At 41.6% G+C, this 27,139-nt stretch overlaps 1 protein-coding gene across 1 annotated transcript; it reads left to right on the forward strand.

The window, feature by feature from the left end:
• The first annotated feature begins 4,575 nt into the window (after positions 1–4,575).
• Positions 4,576–22,628, forward strand: GJB7 (gap junction protein beta 7). Its single transcript, XM_050950184.1, has 2 exons — positions 4,576–4,677; positions 21,217–22,628. The coding sequence occupies exon 2, from the start codon at positions 21,244–21,246 to the stop codon at positions 22,048–22,050; it is 807 nt and encodes a 268-aa protein (XP_050806141.1). The 5' UTR covers positions 4,576–4,677; positions 21,217–21,243; the 3' UTR covers positions 22,051–22,628.
• The last annotated feature ends 4,511 nt before the right edge of the window (positions 22,629–27,139 follow it).

A 27,139-nucleotide genomic window follows, 5' to 3' on the forward strand; every position in this document is an offset into this window, starting at 1 on the left:
TCCTGGATTTTATTGCTGGCTTTGCCATTGACTTGCTGTGTGATCTTGGGAAAGTCATCTAGTTTTCCTCCCTATGAATACAATGATATTTATCTTCTTAATGGGCTGTTGGGCATTAATTAATGAATGTTCATAAAGTGGTCTGAGATCTTTTTGTGGAAGATGCTATGTAAATACTAGAATTGTAACATATCTATGGCTATCTAGCTAAGTGTTTATAAGGTTGTCCATCCCTGTGGTATCTGAATACCATCTATGAGAAGGAAACACAAAAACACCTCTCTCTTTCAGCCTTGCTGGCAGGAACAGACCTAGAGCTAACACTGAGTGGTTTGCTTGCTTGTTTGTTTTTTCTTTTAAATAGAGGGAATTCACTTGGGAATTCACTGCACACCAGGGCCACTCACAACTTCATAACAGATCCCAATGTTCTAAAAGCTCAGACCCCATCACTTGAGGCACAATAGAATCACTATTAGCACTACAATACATTTGAGCAGTTCTGATATTCCATCCAGTTGATATCAACACAGAACACAATAGCCAGTTTATGATAACAACAGTACACAATAGCTAGTTTTGCTGTGCCTCAGCCCCTTGCTCCCTCACCACACAGGCCCCGATTACGTCAAAGACCATACAAGATGAAAGGTTAGGGTGGTCTTTGAACTATAGATGCTACAACTCAGAGTTCCAGTAAACAAATGGCCATAATATTAAAATACATGGATGGGCTCCTAGTTACATATCTGTCATAGATACAGAACACCGCTTGCTTGCAATAGAGAGGGTTGCTGTGTGGGAGACATCTTGATTCATGAGCTTGATCTTGACACAGGCTTCAATTTTTCTTCTCATATGAAGGGAGGTTACAATGTTTTACTTTGATTTTTATAATGGTGTTTTTACACTGTGTACTTATTTTACACTGTTTGAATTAGTGTTTACTATTTGGTGATTTTTTTCCCCCAAAACAGCCTTGAGCATCTCTGTGTGGAGCAGCTGAGGAAGGGGACGACATTTTGTAAATGATATTATTATAATGTCCTCACCCTTTTCACAGTTAAGGGGAAAAAAGGTAATTATTTCACTAAGGCATATACAACAAAATGTTGCCTTATTAAAAAAATATAAATGCAGAAAACAAAGTGTCTAGCTAGACCGAGGTACCCCTATGAATTATTACGCATGTGTTACTTAGTTCATGCATTCTTTGCCCTGATTTTTCAGCCATTACCGTACATCTGTGTAACTCCCACTGAAATCACTGAGAGTTGCGTGTGCACAAGGAATCCAGGCTCCAGGTTATACTTGTATGGATCCAGTCACTGATGAGCCAAAGCAGTTTTAAGAAAATAATGATGTTATAAACAAACGATCCTGTTAGACGTGAACTTCTCTGTTTTACACAATGCCGTATATATTTCTGACGTTGATGTTTTTTATTAGCCAGTGTCATCTGTGGGAAATGAGTGGACTACATCGTACAACCTTGCTTGTCATCAAAGATTAAACAAATTGTTTTTCAAATACCAAAAAAGCTTATTAATCATTTGAAGTGGATTTAACTTGGAAGACAAACAACGTTTTGTTCAGTTCCACTTTCATTCATGAATGGCACCTGTTTAATTTGTGACGTTCAATAATGGAATTGGAAACAGGATGCTACCAAAACAAAAAATGTCCCCGTGGAGTGGAAAATCAGGTTTCTATTGAAAAGAGAGGAGAGAAAGATTCACAGTGCTGACCTCTCGTTATTGTTTCCCACACCACAAGTAAAACCAGTCCTGTATCCAGGTGTCTCAGGAACATCCCTTACTACAGTATCCATAATAGAAGCTAGTGATGGAGACCCCCTGTTCTGTGGAGTTTGCAGAGATTACAAAGTCCACAGGACTAGACAGAGACACTGAAGTCAACACACTCTTGGGCCCTGTGCAGTTTATAAACTCTGTAGGATTGGTAGACTGGGTAGGCATCTCTAAGTAGACAGACATCTGATACAAAATGAGAGAGACCTACAGGAAAGAACTATTATTAAGTAATTAATTAATTTCTTCAAGCAGACAGGGTTGGTGACAACATTTACAAAGAGGCAGTTTAGCATTTGTGCATGAGATGAGATGGAGATGTAAAGATGGGTGTTCTGCACAGCTAAGGCACCAGGACAGCCGTAGCTCTATCCTATGGTGTTACCACACAACAACCGTACAACTGTGATTAATGCAAAATGGTTTTGGTAGTAGATTACATTGATTTTTAAAAGGCAAATTCATGTTTTTTCATTTTTCTTTTCCTCTTGATGCCACTACAGGGCATAGTTTTGGTGACTAAGATACATTTTTCATACTCTTATGTTCTTGACATTTTTGCCTTCACTCTGAATTTCCTGGGTTAGCAATGCTTGTTTTGAGGATAATTACAACATCCCTGTAATATTTTCATCTTTAAATTACTGATAAATGCTAAACTTTGTCTTCAGTTCAATATAGTTTTTAATCTGGGAATCCTGTATATCTATATATCTATTGTATAAGTACATTCTACTATTAAGAAATCTTAACCAGGGAATAAATTCAGGCTGTCAATTTATTCTCTGTTATTTACCAGCACAATCAAATCCTATAGAAAATCTTCCTAAAAATCAAAATAAGTATAGGAAGTATAGGAAGATTGAGACTCTGACACATAGTAAGATATGTTAGAATAGGATATGTATGTTTGCTACATTGCTCATGCATTAGAAATCAACTCAATACATAGCTGGACATAAGAATAATTAAAATAATCAATTTAATACAGTGACCAAAGTACATTTAAATAGGTAGCTGGAACAACAGGAGCCACTGCCCAAAACACAGGCCACATACAAGGCTAGAATAGGCACTGAACTGTGCAGTCTGAATGGTATTCCCTGGGGTCTAAATGCAAATGCAGGAGGCTGGATATTGTTTGACAGAGCTGTGTGTGTATGAGAGAGAGAATAGAAACAACACAGACGCACACAGAGAAAGCAGCAAGGAAGCCCCCCATGACAACCAGAGACGTACCTGTAGTGTGGTCCTAAGAGAAAGAGCGAGACTTTTGGGCAAAATGCTGGCTGGAAAGATGCTTGGAACTGTGAGCAAAGAAAGTCCCTTGCTGTTTGATTCCTACTGTTTTCAGGGAAACAGAATTTTGTGTAAGTTCTTTGTAAATAAACAGGATTGCATCAAAGAAATAACTTACTATCATCATTTTCTCCTTCCAATGAAAACAACCTGCAAGACCCCAAGTTTTGTCTAATTGCTTGGGTCAAAAGAGGTAACAATAATAATAATGAAATAGAATAAAGATGAACAAAAGCATTAATCACAGCAGATATGGGGCAGTATAAACTAATTCTGTAAGTGCAGGTGTGGATGTGCTGTATGCTGTGTTCTCCGCATCTCATTATGGAGAGGCAGGGATGCAGGGGTCCAGGCTGGGGCAGATGGGAGGGAGGTAGAGTGATGATGTAAGGCACAAAGTGGGATGTGTACAGGGGGCCAGAGATGCACAAAGATGGTCAGGGAAAGACAGAATCTTTTATCAACATTAAAAGGAGCCTAAGTCTCATTGAAAGTCACTGGGACTTACGTTCCTCCATTATTTAGGGGCTTCTCTGAAAAATGTATCCTAAATGCTCAAGGTATCCTAGGTATAAAACATGACATGGTTAAACTTTTCCATGCGGATAAAAGGTTCCCCTTCTCCCCTCCACTGTTCAGTTATACCACCCAGCTATTCCTCACACCTGCTCCTCTGGCCTTGTTAAGGTCTGCAAGAGGGGATTTCAGCCTTGATGGATCTTGCAGTGCTCTCTTCCTGGGGGTTGTATAGTCCAACCCATTTTAAAGCTTTCTGGAGTGCATGGTGGGAGTGGGTGAGGGTGGAGAACACAGCCAATTCACAAACGAAAAGCTTTGTTTAAAAAGTGTTCAGACTGAAAGTGTGTTTCAGTGAAGGACAGTTCTTGTTATAACAATCTTTGCACATATCTTTGCAAATTTCAGGAGACAGTTAATGGTGGGTGGACTGTGTAAATCAGGTGGGATTACAGTATCTGGAAAAAGGGAACAGACTGGATACCTTAGTTATTTCTTTCTAGAATTTGTATACATAAGTTCTAATTCTTTGTAAATAAGGTTTAGTATCATTTTGGGGTGCTAGTTGGCCTTCACTGAAACACTTTGTGAGTCGGAAGACTAAATGTCCTCCATAGACCATCAGTGATCAGATGTCAGCTTGAGAACCATTTCCCTCTGCCATACCATGTCAAATTTGTCATTCACTGTTGAGGCTCTACCTGTGATAGTGTAAGAAAAGACGCAAAGAACTGCTGCCCTTCATTAGAGTTAATATTTGTGTATGGGATAAGAGAGAAAAATTACGTGTGTAGCATTAAATAGTTTCTAGCCTCAAGTTACTCAACATACATCTTCGTGACAGCACTAGACACACTGTAGTCCTCATTTGAATAATATGCCAGAACAAGGGATCAGGTTACACCTGTTTAGATTATACTACCTAGGAAACAACTGGACTCCATTTTCACAGCTTAAAGCAATTACTCCCTTTCTGGGAAATGAGTCATTAATTGTTAATGATACTAGAAAACTGCTGGTTCAATTTTAATCATCACCTGTTGCTGTTCAGGTAAGTAAGATTTTCTTCTTCTAATAAAATGTGTTTTTATTCAATAAGAAACCAGTTGGGGGGAGGTTGTGTGTGTGTGTGTGTGTGTGTGTGTGTGTGTGTGTGTGTGTGTGTGTGTGTGTGTGTGTGTGTGTGAAAGTTTCCTTTCAGAAAGTGTCAAATGCATATGCAATTCTAATTAAGTATAAGCCTTGTAAAATGGCAGTAAGTTTTCCCATGCACTGTTGATATAATTTTTAAACAATTAATTGTTACAAACTGGAATGTAGCCATCTATGACCCACAGTCCATATGTTTTAATTTCATTTTTTTCAGTAAGTTCCAAAGTTGAAATCCCTTGCCTTGTGATTGTAATGCTTCTGTCCTCTGACGATCCTTACAGGAATGACCCAAGCAGTGTAACAACACTTGTTAATACCTGGGATCATTGCTGTGGATACCGTAGAAGTAGCTTTTCTCTGTAAGAGGAGAACATGAGGTAGAATGGTTATAGGTTTTTCACTGTGCTTATGAGAACTGCAATATTTATTGTGTAGATATGGAACAGACAACTACTTTGGTATTTTATGTAATCCTGGATATTTCAAGTATCATTTTCACTTGATTACCTAATTTACTAAGATACACAGAAAAGGTGATGGCTGATAGTTACTATTCCTCCCAGAATCAGTCCTGTGTGATGTGGAAAATAATTAAAAACACCACACTCTGGCAGAACATCATACTTCATAGCTGCTGGCTTGTTAAATGGTGCTTTTAATTTTTCAAATGCAAATATAAAATGTTAGTGAGATGAAGCAATGCAACTACTAGCTATTAAAAAAAAAAGAGCTAATCAGAGTTAAGCTTCTGACAAACACTAAGGAGGGAGTTTGTGGATGATATTCTCCCCTAAATGCAAACTATTTTGATCTTTCCACACATTCTCTGGGGGTGGGTGGGGAAGGAGGGCAGGTGTTTTGATTTAAAGAAGAAATTGTCAGCTGATGTTAAAAATCTGCCTTATTTCGATCTAAATCAGGATCTTGAGTAACATCTGTCTAGATTCTTGTACAGTACTCATCACTATCATGTCTGAGTGCCTCAATATTTAGCAGCACATGGCTGGGCTGTTGAGGAGTGGAGGTAGATGATTAGTTTGATTTTCCTGATGAAAGTTTTCAAAAATTTAGGAAACACTATCAATGAATTTAACCTTAACATGCCCCCAAAGAGGTAGAGAAAAAATATTTCTCTCACTTTGGAGATGAGGAACTAAGGCATAGAAGGATTAAGTGACTAGCCCCCAGTCACCCAGAGAGTCTGTAACAGATCAGAGAATTATACCCAAGTGGTTTATTATCATTATTAATTATTTTATTAAAATAGCACCTCAGTGCCCCAACCGAGAACAGGATCCCATTGTGGCAGGACTGTACATGCACAAAGTAACAGAAAGTTCCTGCTCTGATGAGCTCACACTCTAAATAGACAAGACAGACAAGAGTGGAAAAGGGAAGTATTACCCCTATTTTACAGGCAAAGAACTGAGGCCCTGAGAGATTACATGATTTCCCTAAGGTTACATAGGAAGTCAATAGCAGAGCAAGGAATAAAACCAAAAATCTACTGAGTACCAGTCCAGGGCCACAACCAAATGACCAGCCTTCCTCCATTTACTTCTGTCCACCACCATTCCTGTACATATTTAGCACGTACATACCCAGGCTACTGTTTTTACATATTATACATACACACTTTAACCACATGCATCTGACGAAGTGGGTATTCACCCAAGAAAGCTCATGCTCCAATACGTCTGTTAGTCTATAAGTTGCCACAGGACTCTTTGCTGCTTTTACACATCCAGACTAACACAGCTACCCCTCTGATACTTTAACCACTATTATACTGGCCTGTGAAGGATGGAAATTCTGCTTAAAATATTACTTATTATGGCACCCAAAAGAGTGCTAGGTGCCTCCTTCTGAGAGAGAAAAGGACATGAGCTGTGCTCTTATGGGCTTACAAGCTAATGCTAGACCTGATGTAATGAGAGGTTAACATTAATAAGGCAGAACAATAGCTCAGCATGCTACAGCAGCTCAGGAACTAGACAAGAGACCTGGGTTCTTCTATTCCTACCTCTCCCATTGACCCGCAGCATGGCCTTTGGTAAATGATGTTGCCTCTGTTTTCCCTCCTACCTTTTGTCTGTCTCTTTTAGACTGTAAACTCTTCAGAGCAGGGATTCTGTCTCTTACTCTGTGTTTTTGACATGTCTACACCAGTGTGGTCAATTGGCACCACTAAACATTGTCATATTATAAATAATAATGAACTAGGGCCAGTACACAGTTCAGCGGAGGTGGGTTTGTTTGCTAAAGGAATATAAGAAGTAAATATCTTTGCTGGCTAGTTTCTTGTAGGCTCCAAAAAATGACAAGTATTGAAATTTACATTTGTATTTCAGTTTGACTCATTTTAGGATGGACAAGGGGGTATCTGACCAATGAAAGACCCTAGACAAAAATAATTTCCCAGTGTTAAATTATTACACTTGGCATTTCCATAGCACCTTTCACCCAAGCATCTGAAATCTATTCTCAGAGTTGATATTATCACCTCCATTTTACAGATAAAGAAACTAAGGCACTGAGGGTTGTGGCTTGATTTTCAAAAGTGATGAGCACCTGCAGCTCCTATTCACCTCAGTGGGATTTGTGGGTGCTTAGTACCTTTGAAAGTCAATCCAGAAGTGACATGATCAGGGTGACTCTGAATAGAATCAGGTCTGGCATCTTGTAACCTGCTCTAGTCACTAGACTTCACTGTCCACAAAGTGAAGTTGATGTCTCAACATATTTTCCACATTCTGTTTTCCTGTGCCCTCCTCAGTGACTCTCAGCACCCACCCCATTCCCTTAGTGTCTTTCCCAATGGTTTCCATCACCTTCTCTCCTCTGTCATAAAGCCACCCATAAAGCAAGACTATGTCTTGTAGTGAACAGAATTGATATTTTAAATCAACAATGGTTACACAGAAAAAAATGTCACCATTGCACAGCTTGCTAGGCCAGTTCCAAGCCTGTACACACAACTCGTGGGCCTCACCCTCACTTCCCAGGCTGACAACCTGCTCTCTCTGATCCACCTCTGCATTCCACTGCTTTTATTCTACAGCAACACACTACTCCCCACTCTTTCCCTGCGTGCTCCCCTGGTGACTCCCAGTGTCCTTCCCTCACCAGTACCTCCTGAAAGTATCCCTCCTTCTCTGCCCCACAAACTCCTGATGGATTAGCTCCATTTGCCATTGGCTCATTTCCCTCTCACATTTTCTTAATTCCCCATTCTCCTCTTTACAAAGGTACTTTTTCTACTGCTAACATAGTTAGCAAAGATGGTCAAAATCTGGGGGAAATTATTAATTAAATAATACACTATTCATTGAATGAATTATTCAATACATATTATTCAAGCTGCTGTAGACCTAACTGAATGATACAATTGTTCAATGAATAATTCATTCTACTGTGGCATTATTCAAATACATTTTCCAATAAATGATATTCCAGCAGCTTAGCAATTAGTGGCACAGCTTTCCATATAATCATATTGTTCAGTCTGTCTGTTCTAGAGTATTTTGAACAAGAAACTCTTTCCCTTTCAGCCACCTCTCCTGTGCTGATTTGAACTCTCTCTAATGACTCTCTTTTCATTTCTGATAGAGACGATCTCTTTCCTTCATCCCTTCCACTCTGGAGGCTCCATCTTTGGCCCTCTTCTTGTTCTCTTTTCCTGACACCCTTTGTGACCTCTCATTGCTAGCTTAAGTGCTGGACATCATGCTGATACAGATGATACCAGTCTTACATGTCCCTCAACTTACTCTCTCCTCCCTCTGTTTCCTCATTCAACTGTCTTTCTTCCTTCTGCTCATTTAATGCTGTACCAATCATTCTACTCTTGGATGCTCTAAAGAGTGAAATCTTCCTTCCGGGTATAAAGCATCTTAGACTTTCCCTTTGGTTAACCCAGAATATAATTTTGCTAAGACTAGGAGTCACTTCTAACTTGCTCTGCTCATTTATCTCCCCTCTTCTGGAACATTGCCCAAACTCCCCCTTATTGTGATCTCCCTCTTGTCACAATCACAACCCAACTTGACTATTTCAATTCCTCCTTTATGGTCTTTCTGAATCCCTAGACTGTTCTGGATTTGACTGCTCACACAATGGCTTCATCTTCTCTAGTCTCAGGCCCATCTGTTCACCATGCTTGGCCTCCTCCTCCCCTCTCCCTATAGCTGCATGTCACTCTCACATGTGCTGCTCCATCAGGAAGTCTACTGTCTCCCTTTCATCTACTGAATCAGTCTCTTTCACTGTCTTTGTGCTTTATTCTTTAACTAATGACTAACCCTTTCTGAAACGTCTAAGCCTTTGAAGAATGAATGGTATTGTACAGTATCAACCTGAGCATCAGTTAAAAGCTACACTGCCATATAGCAACAATCACACATAAAATAAACATTTTTTCCTTTTAAGGACACATTTCCGTTTCCTTTGGCAGAAGTGTTGTCTGTGACCCTGAGGAATGCCACAAAACAAGCTCTGTTACTCTATAGACCTGCTCTCCTGAAGTTTGTCCCATGGACATTCAACTAGTGTCACAGGGAAGACTACAGATGTAAAAACACTGGCATTTTGTTGCCTAGAGCTTGTTGATAGAGAATTGCGAATCCAGAAATTATAGCTGTGTGCTCCACAATCACTTTATAAAAGTCTCATTTCAGCCAAAGGAGCATTTAATCAAGTAACTATGTAAGTAAGTCTTCGATAACCAAAATCCTTTTCTGTATCTATTCTATATCAGCGCTACATGATTTGAACTCTTCCTTCTCTTTGCTCTTGCACTAGATTGGGGCCTATACATTGCCTCAGGGCTGTCTGAGAATTCCCTCCAAGCTCTTATTCCCACCTCTCCCTGGACAGGTCTTTCCTTTGTGCTTTCTTCAGACTGTCCTCAGTGTAGGACTGGTGGGGCCAGGAGTAAGAAACATTTTTTCTAGTCCCAGTTCGTATATAGGCTAGGCACTCCCCGATATGGAAACACTGGCAGAGATTTTCGAAAGCAGGTGCCTAAAGATAGATTCCTAAATCCATAAGTGGCCTGATTTTCAAAAGTGCAGATTCCCTAGCCACTCCCACCCCGAACAAAGAGCTGCAGGATGGATTTTCATAGGTCAAGAAATGTAGGTTTTCTTTACTCCGGTCCAATACACCTCCTAAAATTTGGAGGGATTCCTTAAGTAAAAAAGTTACTTGGTAGGAATGATGACTTGATCTATAAGTTGTTTTCACAGCAGTTAACGCAGAACCTGGTTTTCTGAAACTGAGAGTAATTTACCTAATGTTAGAAAAGGAAAACCTACTTGGCACATCCCTAATCTTTTTGTCTCTATTTTATGAAGTGGGACCATATTTATTTTTTTGTTAGCTCGCTTCCCTTGTCAAACAGGATTACATGAATGTGAAGTAGGAATCTTTTAGTTCGGGTCCTCAGCCCCCATGTGGGAGAGAGAAAGTGCAAAACTTCAGTGCACTCTGCTATTCACACTCCCATAGTCCAAACAGAGGGGCAGTGTAGATATGCCCTAAGATTTTGCAGTTTATGCTGAGCACACACTTCTGTTAGTGTTGTCAGAGTCAGAATGAATCTAAGCAATCAAGACTCTGGACTGGAATTGAGCAAACAATCCGACTGAAGATGCAGGGGACAGAGAAGACTCCAGCTCACTCTCTCACAGTTGTATTGACTGTACAGCTAACGAGTAAAAAGTAGGGAGAAAAATTAAAGGGACAGGGGACTGGAAAACGCCGCAAGTCCCTCTCTCAGTTTTTCCCTGGCATCATTTCCTGGGAGGGCACGTTCGCTCCTCCTCTTGCAGAACAAAGGATTTTGGGCTCCAAAAGCAGCAGATCCTCCAAGATCCATGTAGAACATGGAGGCCTGGCCTCGCCAGATAGAGGCTGTGTGTCTGCCCTCGCCGTCTGTCCTGTAGCCACCTTCTGGCTTTGATGGGAATTGCACTGCCAGGGGCTCCCCATCCCGCTGGTGATGCTGGACATGCAGAAAAGAAGACATCTACAGCAAGGATGGTGGGGAAATACATAGGAAACATAGGCAGGTTTCTGTAATAAAGGTTAGGGCATGTGTTAAACTATGAAATGAAGTATACCCAGTACAGAAGTGGAGGATTTAAAATGCAACATTGATCTACAGGTAAAAGAACATCCCAGCAAATGTCTATAATTTTGGAAAAATAATTCAGTCTAATATTTTGGGATAGTTGGCTCCTACGCAGAAGTCTGAATGTTAAATGGAATTTGCTTAGACAGAATGTAGCAAGTATTTGCATAAACTGGAGCATGCAAACACAGTGCACAGACACAGCGCTAAAAATTTACATGCGTCTTATGGCTTCCTCTGGAATCAGCAGGAAGATAATGTGTATGGAGACTGGTATAAAGAAAGTGTTACACCATTTAGTGAGAGAAAAAAATCATTTTTATCAAAGAACAATGAAAACAAATATCCAGTAACGTCTAGCTGAGATAATGTCCAGAAGGTTAATGTCAGAGAACAAATCTGGTGCTGCTCCTTTGATTGTGTAATTGATAATAAAAATAACCATAGTTGGCACTTATATAAAGCAGGTCAAATCAAATCTCACAGAACTACTCAGTTATGGGTGTTTTACCAATCCATGGCAAGCTTTAGAGAGGATAAAAAGGCATATATTTTAAAGTCTGATTTGTATTGTTATTGGAAGTGCAATATTGGTTGTTACTGGGAATATCTATGCCCAGCAGAGCAAGTATCATATGCAATGTCACCTCTTTCTGTAATAGGCTTCCACAATTTTTGGCAACCTCACTCCACATGCTTGAAATTTCACACCATCTCATCCTCTGATGTCATTCATATTAAGTTAGTGTCTTAATGGCACTTAGTAAAAGTGTAAATTTCATCAGAAAACACCATTACATTGTAATCCTCTGTTAGAGTGTTTACATATGACAAAGGGAATTATGTCTAAAATTTGAAGGCTGCTTTAGATTTTATTAGAAAATATTTACTTGAATACCCAGGGAGATATAGTTATACAGTTATAGTGGCTTAGTTGCTTGTTAGACAATAGCAGTTATTGTTTTACTGTTTGTTTTAATTATTTCAGACTTAGGTTTATAATTAAACTTTTTTTTATATTTGGACACTTTAATGTATTGGGCTAAGTATTACACTGTATTGGGCTAAGTATGCTAACAGAATATTCATTTGTCTACAATATGCTCATTTAAATATTAATACACCTCTATCCCGATATAACACTGTCCTCGAGAGCCAAAAAATCTTATCGTGTTTTAGGTGAAACCACATTATATCAAACTTGCTTTGATCCACCAGAGTGCGCAGCCTCCCCCCTCCCCTCGGAACACTGCTTTACCGCATTATATCCGAATTCATGTTATATCGGGTCACGTTATATCGGGGTAGCGGTGTGTATACAATATCCATACATTCAAACTCCATTTGTAATATATATATCCTACCCCAGAAGAGGAAGTTAAAAAATTCTGCTCTGTCACATTGCATGCTAACCGTGATGAAGCAGAGAAACTGCCCACCAGCACAGGAGGGTTAAAGAGAGACTTTGTGTCCAGAAAGCCACATCCTACAGCCAATGCCAGGCCTGGAGGGGAGAGAAAAGGAAGGATCCTGGCCCAGTTCAGGGGTGACTGGGGAAGAGGCAGGAGCTAGCTGCCTCCTGCCTGAAGGGAAAGAGTACTAGCCTGCTAGCCAAGGCAGCCACCTGGGAGTAAGCACTGTCCCCCCCAGCCAAGGGAGACTGCAAAGAGGACCTAGGAGTCTCCAACACCTGAGGTAACTGAGTGAGCGAACCCCATAGACATTGTGGGTTTTGCCTTTACCCAGCTTGCAGCTGCTCTCCCCAAAGAAGTCTGGAACTGTGGTAAGACACAACCCACAACACAAGAGAGGACCCTATGGGGAGCAAGCCGCCCAGCAAATTAGACTAGAGGGTCCATGCCCCATACTGAACAGACTGGTGGGAAGTAGGGAGGCCCCCCCACCTTCAAAGGCTGATGTACACAGGGCCATGGGCTGAGACCCAGTGGAGAGGGAGGGCCCAGGTCCCCCTAACTCCCCTGGCCTTAGAGACTGAGGCTCCTCAACCAAGCAGGGGGCTGTGAGCCATGTGCTGTAACCACTAGACTGTCCAGCTCCTCAAGCTGCATGTTACAGGTTGGTGAAGAATGCAGGTAGCTTAGGAGACTGAAGAAAAAAGAGAGAGAAAGAAACCCTCAAGCAACCAGCACTCTAGCTAAATGGAAATGGAACAGCTACTAAAACCAATGGCCAAACAAAATACCCACCATCATCATCAGCAAAACTGCTTCTGCAAATGGCCAACCAGCAGCAGCAATAGTTGGTCCAGCAGGTGGTCACAACATTATGGCCACCTACTCCCACAGAGCCAGCAAACCGTGCCCCAGCTGCAACTGCCACCCATGGGCGGCATGTATAAGAGGCTTGGGGAAGCTAAGCCTCCCCAGAAAAGGCTAGCCATGTGACGTGGGTCACCTTCCTTTGGAGGTGAGCTGGCCCATCACCTTTGGGGTGCTGGAAGTGAAGCTCCCTAAAAATGGGGGGGTCACTGACACCTAGACCAAGGTCCCACCCTTGCTCTGCCTTCTTCCCTGAGACCCCACCCACTGCTCACTCCACTCCACCACAGAAAGGAGGAAGCGAGTGGTGGGTGGGAAGGCAGGCCTTAGAGGAAGAGATGAAGGGGGAAGGAGTGAGTGATGGGTGGGCGGGCCTTAGGAGAAGAGGCAGGGAGGAGAAGTGAGAGGCGGGTGGGCAGGGGGCACCTCAGGGGAAGAGTCAGTGGGGGCAGGACCTTGGGGGAGGCAGGGCCATGGTGGACCCCTCCACTTCTAGGGAGCTCCCAGTGCTCATGTGTAAGCCTCCCCAAACAGAAGACTCACGCACCACCCATGCTGCCACCCCTGTCAGACTTACCAAGATGGGGCCAATGATGATCCTGAGGCCTTCCCTGAAATTTTGAGCAGATGGCCATAGTAGACCTCTGGCTCCAGGGCCAATATGCTGTGGTGCTGACCCCATATTTAACCAGAGTAGTAGGGGAAATCCCTGATCCTGGTGAGGGAACATTCCATGCATCTGAGCCAACCTAGCAAGACAAGGCCCCATCAAACATAATGAAGAGGCCCCTCCATTCCCTGAGTCAGAGATTCTGAACCAGAACTCCCACTTTGTAGAGGAACAATGGGTGGACAACATGCTGAACTGAGCATACACCCAAATGGCGGTAGTAAATGGGGAGACCACTGAGCCCCAGCAAGTGGAGTGTTCCCACCCTTTGAAATTCAAGAGGACCAGCTATATTGCTGTGAGAAGGACCAGCAGACTGGAGAAGTTTGGAATCAGCTTCTGGTATCCTGATCCCCACAGAGGGAGGTGATGCAACTTGCCCACGCCATATCCTTCAAGGGGCATGTAGGGACGGAGAAGATGTTAGCCTGGATTCTAGCCCATTTTTTTGTTCTAGATTTCTGTTACTCATGTGTCAGCTCACAGCCCTCAGCCAACAGAGAGAGCTCCCTTGATTCCCCTCCCACTAGTAGGCATGCCAGTTGAGAGGATTGGAATGGACATAGCCGGCCCTTTGGAGAAGAGCAGAGCACTGCAGGATACTAGTTCATTTTAGTTATAGTAAACTATATAGCCAGGTTCCTGGAAGTGGTACCATTACATTCTATGAATGCCAAAACGGTGGCAGTTGAACTGATGAAAATCTTTGCTCAGGTTGGGGTGCTACAGGGGCTCTTATCAGATGAGGAAACGAACTTTATTTCATAGATGATCAAGCAACTGTGCCAAATGCTGAAAATCAAGACCATCAGGACATCTGATCACCACCCCCAAACAGACGGCCTGGTAGAAAGATTAAACAGAACACTAAAGACAATGCTCCGAAAGTTTGTCCTTATGGATGTCTGAAACTAGGACCAGACATTCCCTTCTCTCCTGGTCGCCGAACCCTCGCGTTGATGAACTATTTGACCAGCTAGGGGAAGCAGAATACATCACCACTCTGGATCAAACAAAGGGATGTTGGCAGATCTCCTCACACCAGAATCCAGGGAAAAGACAGTTTCCCAACCTCTCTTTGGGCTTTTTCACTTCCAGACAATGCCCTTTGGGTTGCCTGGGGTCCTGGCCATGGTCCAGAGACTAATGGACCATGGCCAATACGCTGCTGTGTGCCTAGACGACAATGTAGACTAAAGCTTGTGAGGAGGATTTTCAAGTCCTGAAGGCCCAACTCTGCAGAGAATCCATTTTATACAGCTCTGGCTTCACCAAGGAGTTCCTGCTACTGACCGATGCATCAGACATGGGCCTAAGAGCCAGGTAGTGTGAGGTGACTAGCACCCCATTTTGTACATTAGTTGAAAGCTGTTCCCAAGGAAAAAGACCTACTTTGTGATTGAAAAGGAGGCACTGACAGTAAAGTAGGCTATCGACTTGCCCTGCTACTACCTTCTGGGCATTCACTTCACATTAGTCACAGACCATGCCCCCCTATGATGGCTACATGCCATGAAGGATACTAACCCCCAAATTCTGAGAGCGTACCACTCCCTCCAGCCCTTTTCCTTCTGCCTTCAACACTGGGCTTGAAGAGCCAATCTGAATGCTGACTTCTTTTCATGGCATAGAGGAGAACAGATGGGTGAGGGACCCCAAATGGTGTCATGGGGGAGGGTTTGTGTGATGAAGCAGAGAACCAACCCACCAGCACAGCAGGAATTAAATAAAGGCTTTGGGCCCAGGTAGCCCCACCCCATTATACCTACAGCCAATGCCAGGCCTAGAGGGGGAAAAAAGGGAGGGAGCCTGGCCCAGTTCAGGACTGACTGGTGAAGCGGCAGGAGCTAGCTGCCTCCCTACCTATAGGAAGGGTCACCAGCCTGCCAGCCAAGTAAGCCACTTGGGAGTAAGCACTGTCTCCCCAGGCCAGGTAGACTGAATGGGACCTAGGAGTCTCCAGCATCTGAGGTAACTGAGCAAACCACAGAGATATTGTGGGGCTCACCCTCACCAAATTGGGGCTGCCCCACTGGAAGGAGCCTGGGAATGTGACAGGACCCTGCCCAAAACCCATGAGCAAGCCACCCAGCAAATTGGATTGGTGGGGGGCAAACCCTAAACTGAACAGACTGGTAGGAAGTAGCCCAGGGGAGTGGATTTAGATTCTCTGCTGGGAGGGCCCTGGGCTGGGACCTGATGGAGGAGGAGAGCCCGCGTCCCCCTACCTACCCAGCCTTAGAGTCTGAAGCTCCGCAACCAAGCAGGAGACTGAGAGCCAGGGGTGGCTCCAGGCCCCAGCACGTCAAGCGCGTGCTTGGGGCAGCATGCCGCGGGGGGCGCTCTGCCGGTCGCCGGGAGGGCGGCAGGTGGCTCCAGTGGACCTCCCGCAGGCGTCCCTGCAGGAGGTCCAGCAAAGCCGCAGGACCAGCGGACCGCAGGACCAGCGGACCCTCCACAGGCATGCCTGCGGTATGTCCACCAGAGCCGCCTGCCGCCCTCCCGGCGACCAGCAGAGCGCCCCTCGTGGCATGCCACCCTGCTTGGGGTGGCGAAATGTCTAGAGCCGCCCCTGCTGAGAGCCATGTGCTCTAACCATTAGGCAACCTGGCCTTCCAACCTGCCTGTTACACCCACATTTTAAGTTTTATCTATTTGGCACAAGGTGATATTAACAAAGAGAAGGTTAAAGGATGACTCAGTCACAGTCAATAAGTATCTACATGGGGAACATAAATGTAAAGCTCTTCAATCTAGCAGACAAAGGTATAAGAAGATCCAATGGCTGAAAGTTCAAGCTAGAGAAATTTAGACTAGAATTAAGAAGTCACAATTTATTTTTAACAACGAGGGTAATTAACCTTTGAAACTAAGATCATCAGAATGGTCATACTGGTCAGACCAATGGTCTATCCAGCCCAGTATCCTGTCTTCTGACAGTGGCCAATGCCAGGTGCCCAGAGGGAATGAACAGAACAGGTAATCAAGTGATCCATCCCCTGTCGCCCAGCTTGTGGCAAACAGAGGCTAGGGACACTTCAGAGCATGGTTTTGAATCCCTGCCCATCCTGGCTAATAGCCATTGATGGACCTAACCTCCATGAATTTATCTAGTTCTTTTTTTGAACACTTCTATAGTCTTGGCCTTCACAACATCGTCTTGCAAAGAGTTCCACAGACTGACTGTGCCTTGTGTGAAGAAATATTTCCTTTTGTTTGTTTTAAACCTGCTGCCTATTAACTTCATTTGGTGACCTGTAGTTCTTGTGTTATGAGGAGTAAATAATACTTCCTTATTTACTTTCTCCACACCAGTCATGATTTTATAGCTCTGTGTCATATCTCCCCTTAACCATCTCTTTTCTGAGCTGGAGAGTCCCAGTCTTATTAATCTGTCCTCATATGGAAGCTGTTCCATACCCCTAACCATTTTTGTTGCCCTTTTCTGAACCTTTTCCAACTCTAATATATCTTTTTTGAGATGGGGTGACCAGATCTGCACTCAGTATTCAAGATGTGGGAGTACGATGAATTTATATAGAGGCATTATAATATCTTCTACCTTATTAGCTATCCCTTTCCTAATGATTCCCAACATTCTGTTTGCTTTTTTGACTGTCACTGCACAATAAGTGGATGTTTTCAGAGAACTGTCCACAATGACTCCAAACTCTTTCTTGAGTAGTAACAGCTAATATAGACCACCATTTTATATGTATAGCTGGGATTATATTTTCCAATGTGCATTACTTTGCATTTGTCAACATGGAATTTCATCTGCCATTTTGTTGCTTAGTCACCTGGTTGTGTGAAATTACTTTGCAGCTCTTCGCAGTCTGCTTTGGACTTAACTATCTTGAGTAGTCTTGTATCCTCTGCAAATTGTGCCAACTATTTACCCCTTTTCCCAGATCATTTATGAATATGTTGAACAGTACTGGTCGCAGTATAGACCCTCCCCCCCGGGGGACACCACTGTTTACTTCTCTTCATTCTGAAAACGGACCATTTATTCCTACCCTTTGTTTTCTGTCCTTTAACATCCATGGAGTTACTGATCCATGAGAGGACCTTTTGTCTTACGCATTGACAATTTACTTTGCTTAAGAGCCTTTGGTTAGGGACCTTGTCAAAGCCTTTCTGAAAATCTAAGTACACTCTGTCTACTGGATCATCCTTGTACTCATGTTTGCTGACCCTCTCAAAAGAACTCTAGTAGATTGGTAAGGCATAATTTACCTTTACAAAAACCATGTTGACTTCTCCCCCCAAACTCATGTTCATCTATGTGTCTGACAATTCTGTTCTTTACTATAGTTTCAACCAGTTTGCCTGGTAATGAAGTTAAGTTTACCAGCCTATAATTGCCGGGATCACCTCTGGAGACTTTTAAAAAAATTGGCGTCACATTAGCTATCCTCCAGTCATCTGGTACAGAGGTTGATTTAAATGATAGGTTACATACCACAGTTGGTAGTTCTGCAATTTCACTTTTGGGTTCCTTCAGAATTTTTGGCTGAATACCACCTGGTCTTGGTAACGTCTTTCTGCTTAATTGATCAGTTTGTTCTAAAACCTTCTCTAATGACATCTCAATCTGGGACAGTTCCTCAAATTTGTCACCTAAAAAGGCTGACTCCAGTTTGGGAATGTCCCTCACCTCGGCAGCCACGAAGACTGATGCAAATAATTCATTTAGTTTCTCCGCAATGACCTTATCTTACTTGAGCGCTCCTTTAGCATCTTGATCATGCAGTGGCCCCACTGGCTGTTTAGCAGGCTTCCTGCTTCTGATGTACTTAAAAATTTTGCTGTTACTTTTTGAGTCTTTGGCTAGCTGTTCTTCAAATTCTTTTTTTGCCTTCCTAATTGTATTTTTATACTTCATTTGCCAGAGTTTATGCTCCTTTCTCTTTTCCTCAGTACGATTTAACTTCCACTTTTTAAAAGATGCCTTTTTGCCTCTCACTGCTTCTTTTACTTTGTTGTTTAGCCACAGTGGCACTTTTTTGGTTCTCTTACTATGTTTTTTAATTTGGGGTATATATTTAAATTGAACCTCTATTATGGTGTCTTTAAAAAGTTTCCGTGCAGCTTGCAGGGATTTCATTTTTGACACTGTACCTTTTAATATCTGTTTAACTAACTTCCTCAATTTTGTGTAGTTCCCCTTTCTGAAATTTAAATGCTGCCATAGTGGGCTACTTTGGTGTTGTCTCCCCACCCCGGGATATTAAATTTTATGTTATGATCACTATTTTCACATGGTTCAGCTATATTCACCTCATGGCCCAGATCTTTTGCTCCACTTAGGACTAAATCAGGAATTGCCTCTCCTCTTGTGGGCTCCAGGACTAGCTGCTCCAAGCAGCAGCCATTTAAGGTGTCAAGAAACTTTATCTCTGTATCCCATCCCGAGCTGACATGTGTCCAGTTAATATGGGGGTAGCTGAAAGCCCCCATTATTATTGAGTTTTTTATTTTTATAGCCTCTCTAATCTCCCTGAGCATTTCACACTCACTATCACCATCCTGGTCAAGCGGGTGGTAGTATATCCCTAGTACTAGATTCTTATTATTCAAGCATGGACTTACTATCCATAGAGATTCTATGGTACAGTTTGGTTCATGTAAGAGTTTTACTTCATTTGACTCTATGCTTTCTTTCACATATAGTGCCTCCCCCGAACTTTGGAACAATTTACCAAGGGTTGTGCTGGATTCTCTGTCACTGCTGGAAATTTTTTAAAATCCAGAGTGGGTGTTTTTCTAAAACATATGCCCTAGTTCAAGTAAGAATTTAGGAAAGTCCTATGTGTTATACAGGAAATCAGAGTAGATGATCACCGTGGTCCCTTTAGGCCTTATAATGTATGAATCTGTTAATTTTATGCACATCCTCCATAAAAAGCAGACAACTATAGTCCTTTTACAACAAGTGAACTGCATGGAAAAATTTGCACTCCCCCCCTCCCATAAAGCACAGGGAAGAGGGGAGGGTCTGAACGTAGCAGAACATAAATTAAACACAAACACAGAGAAGATGAATGTCAGCACTAAATCTATCATTTTTAAAGGACAGAAAGAAGCCTGGGGTTTGGAACACCTCTTACGTTGATGGTTTTATAGGCCTGCTTGTTCGTTTGACAATACATTTGGCCTACCAGCTGCAACTTATTTTGACTTTGCTTAAAGGGATCACAAAGGCTGTTGGGTGACATTATATGGATTTGCTGTTGGCAAATATTTACAGATGTGGCAGGTGACACTCCCTATGATGAAAACTAATCCTTGTTTTACAGAGAAGTAGCTCATTTTAATCATTCACACAGACATTAACCTTTGAGGAGGATTTCAGATACATTTGCTTGAATACAAACGTGCTTAGCTAAAAGTAATGAAGGACAATGAAGTAACTCTCATTTCATATTAGCCTGTCAGTAGAAGAGTGAGAAGGAGGGAAAAAATGAAACCAAACCAAAAATAACCAAAACTTTTATAAATAAGATTTTTCCATCCATTTATATTGGAGAGAGATTACAATCATCTTTATCATTATGCTTCAAATTGTGAAGCCAAATGTATCCATCACCTGGGATGTTCTTGACCCATAATTTTTTCATATGCAATGGTCACCCTCAAAATGTCTGCAATTGCTATTATTCAAGACACACCCAAGATATGAGCTTTTCCTTCTATTAAGATATTGTTCTATTATTTATTGTTCCACTAATTGATATCTGCTAGCAAAATTATTACCTTTTATTGATAGTCATTGGAGCTGCTTCTCCACTTAAATACAATATCTCTGGAGAGGGGGAGAAGGGGAATAGCAACATCCTATAATAGAACAGATTCACCTGTGCAGCCTGGGTGGAAGATGCAATTATGGACACCATATTCCTTATGGTTGCCTTTTCCCCCTAATTTATATCATACGGTGAGCACATGGTAGTTTTAGCCTTGATTCCTGGGAGCTCCCTGGGCCCTAAAATAGTCAAACTATTCTTTCATGGGAAATGTTTATGATTTCTCTTAATGTTACTAAGAACAGTCCCACTTTGTATTTATAGCATGTTTGGAGCAGGCTGGACCTCACTGTCTGATATAGTGCCCAACATGGTTTGGGCCTGCCTACACTTGCAGTTAAAGTGTTCTCAGTATTAGCAACCATAGGAGGTACCGAATATAAGCTCTAAAATCTGTCACGTGGATCTAGGAGCAGCACTTTGACCTTAATTATTTTAGGCTGGTTTAGATACTAGTTATACTAATATGGTTCAGCGTGGATGTATTTGTTTTTTGTTCTTTCTCCAGAGGAAGGGAAATCTCTAACCCTATGTTTCTTTGTTACAGCATTTTGTCCTTCCTTCAGAAAAAAACATGAGCTGGGGATTCCTGCGAGACATCCTAAGTGGAGTGAATAAATATTCAACAGGGATTGGCAGGATCTGGTTGGCTATTGTCTTTATATTCCGCTTGCTTGTCTATGTTGTGGCAGCAGAACATGTCTGGAAGGATGAACAGAAGGAATTTGAGTGCAACATCAGGCAACCAGGTTGTGAAAACGTCTGCTTTGACCACTTCTTCCCTATTTCCCAGATCAGGCTTTGGGCCTTGCAACTGATCATGGTCTCCACCCCTTCTCTTTTGGTCGTTCTCCATGTTGCCTATCGAGAGAGCAGGGAAAAGCGACACAAAAAGAAACTTTACAAGACCCCAGGGAGCATGGATGGTGGATTGCTGTGTACTTATCTCATCAGCCTCATTTTCAAAACAGGATTTGAAATTGGTTTTCTGGTTTTGTTTTACACGTTGTATGGTGGATTCAACGTGCCACGGCTTGTGAAGTGTGACATGAGGCCATGTCCTAACACTGTAGATTGCTATATCTCCAAGCCCACAGAGAAGAAAGTCTTCCTCTATTTTGTGGTGGTGACTTCGTGCTTGTGCATTGTATTAAATGTATGTGAACTGAGCTATCTGATTTTCAAATACACCATAAAATGTTGCCTTGAGAGATATGAGAAGAAAATTCAAGCCATGAAAAGTGAGTGCCAGAAGCTGAAATACGTTGTTCCCGCTGAAACAGCAAATACAGCTCTGCTCCACAGCAATGCTTCACCAGAGCTTGTCAATATGCCAGATAAACCTGAAAGTAACTTACCTACTGACTTGAGAGAAGGATAAAAATGATATTGCCTGATGCTAAATAAACTGTTTGAATTATTCCTCTTACATGAGTTCAAAGAAATCCATGAATGGATAAGGAGGAACTTTTATTTCTATCTAGAAAATAGTGTATTCTCTTTCTCTTAAAAAAAGTGTCAGATCCCTGCTATTGGGCTTTTGCCTTCCCATTCACCTGTATTACGTATTATTCAGGTTTGTTCAGGCTGAATCAAGGCAATGTAAAAGGTTGATATTTCTACTCAGAAGTAATATAAATACTAAAGCTTGTGATACATCATCTTGAAAGGACTTTTGCTCAAATAGTTGTGTTTTGTATATTTTATGTGGCTGCTTTGGTTCAGTTTTTTGTTGCTTTTGAAGAGGATCTTTATGTCTTAAAGCTGAAAGACCCTGGGATTGGTTAGAATAGAGGAGTGAAAAGGGGATATAAAGCTGTACAGATTAAGTCACTCTGCCAATTCGAATCCAGCCCAGGACAATATGAGTAACTGAAAAGGATTGACAACTTGTGGCTGCTAACTGTCCTATGTGATTAGGTCACTATATGAGTGATGGGCTGAACCTAGATCTGGTTATATACTGGTTATATATGCATCTGAGGAAGTGGGTATTCACCCACGAAAGCTCATGCTCCAAAACGTCTGTTAGTCTATAAGGTGCCACAGGATTCTTTGCTGGTTATATACTAATATTTGTACTATTTTACAACAACAATTAAACACACCTGCTGGCAGACTGATACCAAGGACTGACCTAGGTAGCTGTCTCTTAGCTACTTCAACAGCACTTATTGCTCTAGTAGTTGAGCACCTCATAATCTTTAATGTATTTATAATGTATTTACCTTCTGTGGGGGTATTTCTGCCATTTATATAGGTGGCAGAAACAGACATGGGGATACTAAATGGCTTGCCTAAGATCACACAGGAAGTCTGCAGCACAGTAGGGAATTAATCCCACATTTCTCATGTCCCACACTACCTCTGTAAGCACTGGACCTTCCTTCCTCTCTACAGCTATAGAGATTGAATAACATTGTCAGCTATCAAAGTCCTGCTTCTCAGGTTTGGGTTAAGGCACACTAGCTAGGCACCATAGGTGGCGGTGAGAGGGTTTCAGAATGTGCTTCAAAATTACGGTCTTCTAAAATTAACATTATATAGTTAAACTAGAGGGGAGAGGAGTATTCCATGGAGCCTATTATTTTCCTGCTAACAGGTAGAAAGCGAGAGAAATTAGGACAGGAAAAAATTCATTCGCTGTTGAAATCAGTGGGAAAAGATGACAATTGGTCTTTTCAACTTTAATTTCTATGGTAAGCATTTATGGTTTTGCCTAGGTTCAGCTGTTCCAATTTCTGATTTATTTCAATCTTCATTGAATTGAAGAGATTTAATACAGTATATATACACATTTTACTGCAGTAAGATAACTACTCCTGATTTACTCAACCTTCCTTGCTATAACAGATTAATATTGCTTAGAATAATTTAAATTTTACAGTAGATATCAAACTGTGTGTTTTAAGAAGTGGATTCATGTGCCCATCCGTCTGTCCAACTTGCTAGGGATTAGAACTGGTTGAAATTGTTTGAAAAAATTCCCATTTAAAAATATATTTATGCTGAAATAAATATCTTCCATGGGAAAATGTGGATTTTGACAAAAGTTTCAGCTAGAAAATTCATAATAAAAATACTTGTTTTGAAATAAATGTATTGATTTCAACATAAAATGTTTTTGTTTTCCATCCTGGGATTCCCCCAAGTATTCCCATGTTAAGGCACTTACATTAGGAAAAACATTCATGACGACTCTATTCTCTTTTACAGAGGAAAAGAATGTCCTCTGAGGAAGGAAGGTAGCCTGTGGTGATACTCTGTAAAAGAGAATATAGAGGACCTTGCCTGTGTCATCACCAGCTAACACAGACCATGGTTTATGTCTCTCCGATAAAAAAATATCCCGGAGGGAAAAAGAATAAATGTTAGCCGATCATTTAAATAACCTTTCCTTCAGAACAGCAGCTAGTTTAAGGAACAACTAATTAAAGCCTTACTGTTTTGAAAGACACTCAAGCCTATTGGTATAAAAGCAAATTGTGTTATTTCATTATAATGCTAGCTTTGCTAAAAATCAATGCACCTAATAAACTAAGATACTATCATGTTTTTGAAGCCTGTGTGTGCATTCTCATTGTGTGTTTCTAAAAGGAAGCCTCTTAAAATATATGAAAGAATCGATTTCTGTTGCTTTCCTATTTACAAGGGCAGCAGAATCTAACTGAATTTTAGATGTCAGTCTGCCAGCTAGTGGGCAGTTTCAGATTTGCATCTTTAACAAAACTGCAGCATAGCATCTATGTTGAATAGTAAAGATAGGACAATGCTTGACTAATCATACTTATCCGTTGTTGCTAGGATCATAGAATCATAAAAACATAAGGCTGAAAAGGACCTTGAGAAGTCAGCTAATCCATCCTCCCTCAAGGTGAAGCAAGACTAAATGTATCTAGGCCATCCCTGACAGGTGTTTGGCTAATCCGTTCTTAAAAAACTCAGATTATGGGGATTTCCCAGCCTCCCTTGATAATCTGTTCCGATACCCAGCTACCCTTAGAGTTGGAAAGTTTTTCCTAATAGCTATTCTAAATCTCTCTTACTGCAGATTAAGGCCATTACTTCTTGTCCTTCAGTGGACATGGAGGACAATTGAATTATCCTTCTAACAACTCTTAACATATTTGAAGACTTATCAGCTCCCAGCTTAGTCCTTTTTTGTCAAGGCTTACACATGCCCAGTTTTTTAAACATTTCCTGATAAGCCAGGTTTTCTAAAACTTTGATTATTTTTGTTGCTCTCCTCTGGACTTCCTTCAGTTTGTCCACATCTTTCTTAAAGTTTAGTGCCCAAAACTGAACAAATACTCCAGCTGAGGTCTCAGCAGTGACAACAATTAGCTCCAAGGTCTTACATATGACACTCCTGTTAATACACTCTGGAATTGTCTTTTTCACAACTGTGTCATGTTGTTGGCTCAAATTCAATTTGCGATCCAACATAACCTCCAGATCCTTTTCTGAAGTGCTATTGCCCAGCCAGTTAATCCCCATTTTGTTGTTCCTTTCTAAGTGCCACACTTTGCATTTGTCTTTACTGAGTTTCATCTTGTTGAATTCAGATCAATTTTCTAATTTGTCAAGATCATTTTTAATTCTAATCCTGTCCTCCAAAGTGCTAGAAACCCCTCCCAGCTTGGTGTCACTTTTGGAAGCATACTCTCCACTCCATTATCCAGTCAGTGAAAATGCTGACAAGTACTGAACCCTAAACAGATCCCATGTGGGACCCAATTAGATACGTCTTCCACCAGGCCTGTCAGCGAACTATTGATAGCTGTTCCTTGAGAATGGCTTTCCAACCAGTTGTGAACCCACATTATAGTAATTTCATCTACATTGTATTTCCCTATGCCTGGCAAAATTTCAGCAAACATTTGCCATGCATTATCTATACAAAATGTAGCGTCCAAACTGCTTTCAAATGCATGAGTTGAGCTAGCTGTTCCACAAAAAGCATCAAATACTGAATGAAACAATTTTGCATTCCATAACAAAAGTCTATTCATCATTTACTTTTACCATTTGAATTGTCATAACGAGTAACCCTAGGAAAGGAAACTCAGTCCTAGCTTGACATCTGTCCATTTTTTGCCGATCCCTGGTGTACTGCATCCTTTGGCACACGGCTCGCCAGGGTAAGCACCCTGCGGGCTGGGCCAGTTTGTTTACCTGCCACATCCGCAGGTTCGGCCGATCGCGGTTCCCACTGGACGTGGTTTGCTGCTCCAGGCCAACTGGAGTGGTGGGACGTAGCGGCCAGCACATCCCTCAACCCACGCCACTTCCCGCAGCCCCCATTGGCCCGGAGTGGCAAACCGTGGCCAGTGGAAGCCGCGATTGGCCGAACCCGTGGATGCAGCAGGTAAACAAACTGGCCAAGCCCACCAGGTGCTTACCCTGGCTGGCTGCATGCCAAAGGTTGCCGATCCCTGCACCAACATCCTCTTCTTTTGAGAAAAAAGAGGCCAGCTTCAACTAAAGGTAAATACTTTATTTTGGAGTGGAGTGGGATTTTCTAAAACCATTACAATAATGAAAGAGGACTTTTTAATAGTGTTTACTTGAGAATCAGAGAGAGCAGCAAATACTGTAAACACCAACATAGGCTTTCAATTAAATTTGTGCATTCTAGGACAGGACTCAAACTGCCTCATAGAGGATATCTTGTGAATACCTCCCCACCCATTTGCAACATAACAGCCATGAGGCATCTATGTTATTTGCTTGCATGGAATAGTAATATTAGGAAACATGTTCCTCTGTCTCTGCAACTCATCCAGACTGAAACATGAGCAAAACTAATAGGGCTGTTGATTAATTGCAGTTAACTCGGGCGATTAACTAAAAAAATTAGTTGCAATTAAAAAAATTAATCGTGAGTAATCTCACTTTTAATCACACTGTTAAACAATAGAATACCAATTGAAATGTATGAAATATTTTTGGATGTTTTTCTACATTTTCAAATATATTGATTTCAATTACAACACAGAATACAAAGTGTACAGTGCTCACTTTATATTATTTTTATTACAAATATTTACCCTGCAAAAATGATAAAAGAAATAGTATGTTTCAATTCACCTCAGACAAGTTCTGTAGTGCAATTTTTTTTATCGTGAAAGTGCAATTTACAAATGTAGATTTTTTTTTGTTACATAACTGCACTCAAAAACAAAACAATGTAAAACTTCAGAGACTACAAGTCCATTCAGTCCTACTTCTTGTTCAGCCAATCACTCAGAAAAAAAAGTTTGTTACATTTTCAGGAGATAATGCTGCCTGTTTCTTATTTACAGTGTCACCTGAAAGTGAGAACAGGCATTTGCATGGCACTTTTGTAGCCAGCATTGCAAGTTATTTATCTGCCCAATATGCTAAACATTTATATGCCCCTTCATGTTTCGGCCACCATTCCAGAGGACATGCTTCCATGCTGATGATGCTCATTAAAAAAATAATGC

The sequence above is a fragment of the Gopherus flavomarginatus genome, chromosome 4 (genome assembly GCF_025201925.1).
Source record: "Gopherus flavomarginatus isolate rGopFla2 chromosome 4, rGopFla2.mat.asm, whole genome shotgun sequence".
In the NCBI taxonomy this organism is placed as follows: domain Eukaryota; kingdom Metazoa; phylum Chordata; order Testudines; family Testudinidae; genus Gopherus; species Gopherus flavomarginatus.

Coding starts and splice junctions, on each gene's coding strand:
- GJB7 (XM_050950184.1), top strand. CDS start 21,244: ATGAGCTGGGGATTCCTGCGAGACATCCTAAGTGGAGTGAATAAATAT.